Raw genomic sequence first — 2,500 nt, 5'->3', positions numbered from 1 at the left:
CCGGGGGGGTGTGCAGCATCCTGGGGTGTAGGCTGCATCCTGGGGTGTGTGCAGCATCCTGGGGTGTATGCTGCATCCTGGGGTGTGTGCAGCATCCTGGGGTGTGTGCAGCATCCTGGGTGTATGCTGCATCCTGGGGTGTGTGCAGCATCCTGGGGTGTGTGCAGCATCCTGGGGTGTATGCTGCATCCTGGGTGTATGCTGTATCCTGGGTGTATGCTGTATCCTGGGGTGTATGCTGCATCCGGGGGTGTATGCTGTATCCTGGGGTGTATGCTGCATCCGGGGGTGTACGCTGCATCCTGGGTGTATGCTGCATCCGGGGGTGTATGCTGTATCCTGGGTGTATGCTGTATCCTGGGGTGTATGCTGCATCCTGGGGTGTAGGCTGCATCCTGGGGTGTGTGCAGCATCCTGGGGTGTAGGCTGCATCCTGGGTGTATGCTGTATCCTGGGGTGTATGCTGCATCCTGGGGTGTATGCTGCATCCTGGGGTGTATGCTGCATCCGGGGGTGTATGCTGCATCCGGGGGTGTATGCTGCATCCTGGGGTGTATGCTGCATCCTGGGGTGTATGCTGCATCCGGGGGTGTGTGCAGCATCCGGGGGTGTATGCTGCATCCTGGGGTGTATGCTGCATCCTGGGGTGTATGCTGCATCCGGGGGTGTATGCTGCATCCTGGGGTGTATGCTGCATCCGGGGGTGTGTGCAGCATCCTGGGGTGTAGGCTGCATCCTGGGGTGTGTGCAGCATCCTGGGGTGTAGGCTGCATCCTGGGGTGTATGCTGCATCCTGGGGTGTAGGCTGCATCCTGGGGTGTGTGCAGCATCCTGGGGTGTAGGCTGCATCCTGGGGTGTATGCTGCATCCTGGGGTGTATGCTGCATCCTGGGGTGTGTGCAGCATCCTGGGGTGTAGGCTGCATCCTGGGGTGTATGCTGCATCCTGGGGTGTATGCTGCATCCTGGGGTGTATGCTGCATCCTGGGTGTATGCTGCATCCTGGGGTGTATGCTGCATCCGGGGGTGTATGCTGCATCCTGGGTGTGTGCTGCATCCTGGGGTGTGTGCTGCATCCTGGGTGTATGCTGCATCCTGGGTGTATGCTGCATCCTGGGGTGTATGCTGCATCCGGGGGTGTATGCTGCATCCGGGGGTGTGTGCTGCATCCGGGGGTGTAGGCTGCATCCTGGGGTGTATGCTGCATCCGGGGGTGTAGGCTGCATCCGGGGGGGTGTGCTGCATCCGGGGGTGTAGGCTGCATCCTGGGTGTATGCTGCATCCGGGGGTGTACGCCCCAGCCAGGGGAAGGCTCTACACATCATGGATACCCCAGCATTAAGATCACATGTGCCTCACTAGGAACGCACTTTGTTCCTTTAACATAATTGCCGCTTGATTTCTTTGAATACACTTTAGTTTGAGTTTGGGGACCTTTTTTTCGGGGTAGATCGAACAACCCACCTGACTCCCTTGACTCCACCTTGGCTACACCTGTTGATTTGAAAATTGCATTTATTCAACGTCCCCCTTCCTTCCACCCCCAAGGTCTGGTTTAAGAACCGTCGTGCCAAGTGCCGCCAGCAGCAGCAGCAGAGCACAGGCCAGTCCAAGCCGCGGCCTCCCAAGAAGAAAGCCTCCCCCGCCCGCGAGGCCAGCACGGAGGCCAGCGCCAACCCCACCGGCGGACCCTACAGCCCTCCACCCCCTCCACCAGGCACAGCTATCACCCCAAGCTCCAGTTCTGCCAGTGCCACCGTCTCCATCTGGAGTCCGGCGTCCATCTCCCCGCTGCCCGACCCCCTGTCTGCCTCCACCACCCCCTGCATGCAGCGCTCCACTGCCTACCCCATGGCCTACACCCAGGCTCCAGCCTACAGCCAGGGCTACGCAGGCTCTTCCTCCTACTTCACTGGCCTGGACTGCGGCTCCTACCTGTCCCCCATGCACCCGCAGCTGACCAGCACCGGAGGCTCCCTGAGCCCCATCACAGCCTCCTCCATGGGCGGGCCCCTCAGCCAGTCCCCCGCCTCCCTCTCCTCCCAAGGCTACACAGCCGCCTCTCTGGGCTTTGGAGCTGTTGACTGTCTGGACTACAAGGACCAAGCTGCCTGGAAGCTCAATTTTAATGCCACTGATTGTCTGGACTACAAAGATCAGAACTCCTGGAAGTTCCAGGTCTTGTAAATACAGGAAGTGGGAAGTGGGGGGAGGGTAGGGAAGGACTTGAACAAGTGAACGAGATCCAAGCTCAAGATTTCGTTCAGTGTTTAAAAGTGGAAAGGAAAAAAAATTGGGATATCAAAATGAACCAATCGTACTAGACTGTGGAAACAAACGGTTGAAAAAAATCTCCTTTTTTCATTTGCTATGTTGTGGAAATATGTGTGCAAGCTGTTTGGTAGCAATAATCTGTTGAACTTGACATTAGATGATCTAATTTAATGATCTAAAGAAATCAACCTTGTAATCAAGGACTGGCCGTGCATGGAAGAGGCAAG

General features: G+C 57.4%; 1 protein-coding gene across 2 annotated transcripts in view; it reads left to right on the top strand.

Moving 5' to 3' along the window:
- Positions 1-2,186, top strand: part of LOC130115948 (homeobox protein otx5-like) — an 8,369-nt gene extending 6,183 nt beyond the window's left edge. For both annotated transcript variants that reach the window (XM_056283837.1, XM_056283836.1), the window contains exon 3: positions 1,548-2,186. In XM_056283837.1, coding sequence (XP_056139812.1) covers positions 1,548-2,186 — 639 coding nt within the window. The remainder of the gene's footprint in view (positions 1-1,547) is intronic.
- The last annotated feature ends 314 nt before the right edge of the window (positions 2,187-2,500 follow it).

Source organism: Lampris incognitus, chromosome 7, assembly GCF_029633865.1.
Source record: "Lampris incognitus isolate fLamInc1 chromosome 7, fLamInc1.hap2, whole genome shotgun sequence".
In the NCBI taxonomy this organism is placed as follows: Eukaryota; Metazoa; Chordata; class Actinopteri; order Lampriformes; family Lampridae; genus Lampris; species Lampris incognitus.
This window is presented reverse-complemented; position numbering and strand designations above follow the sequence as displayed.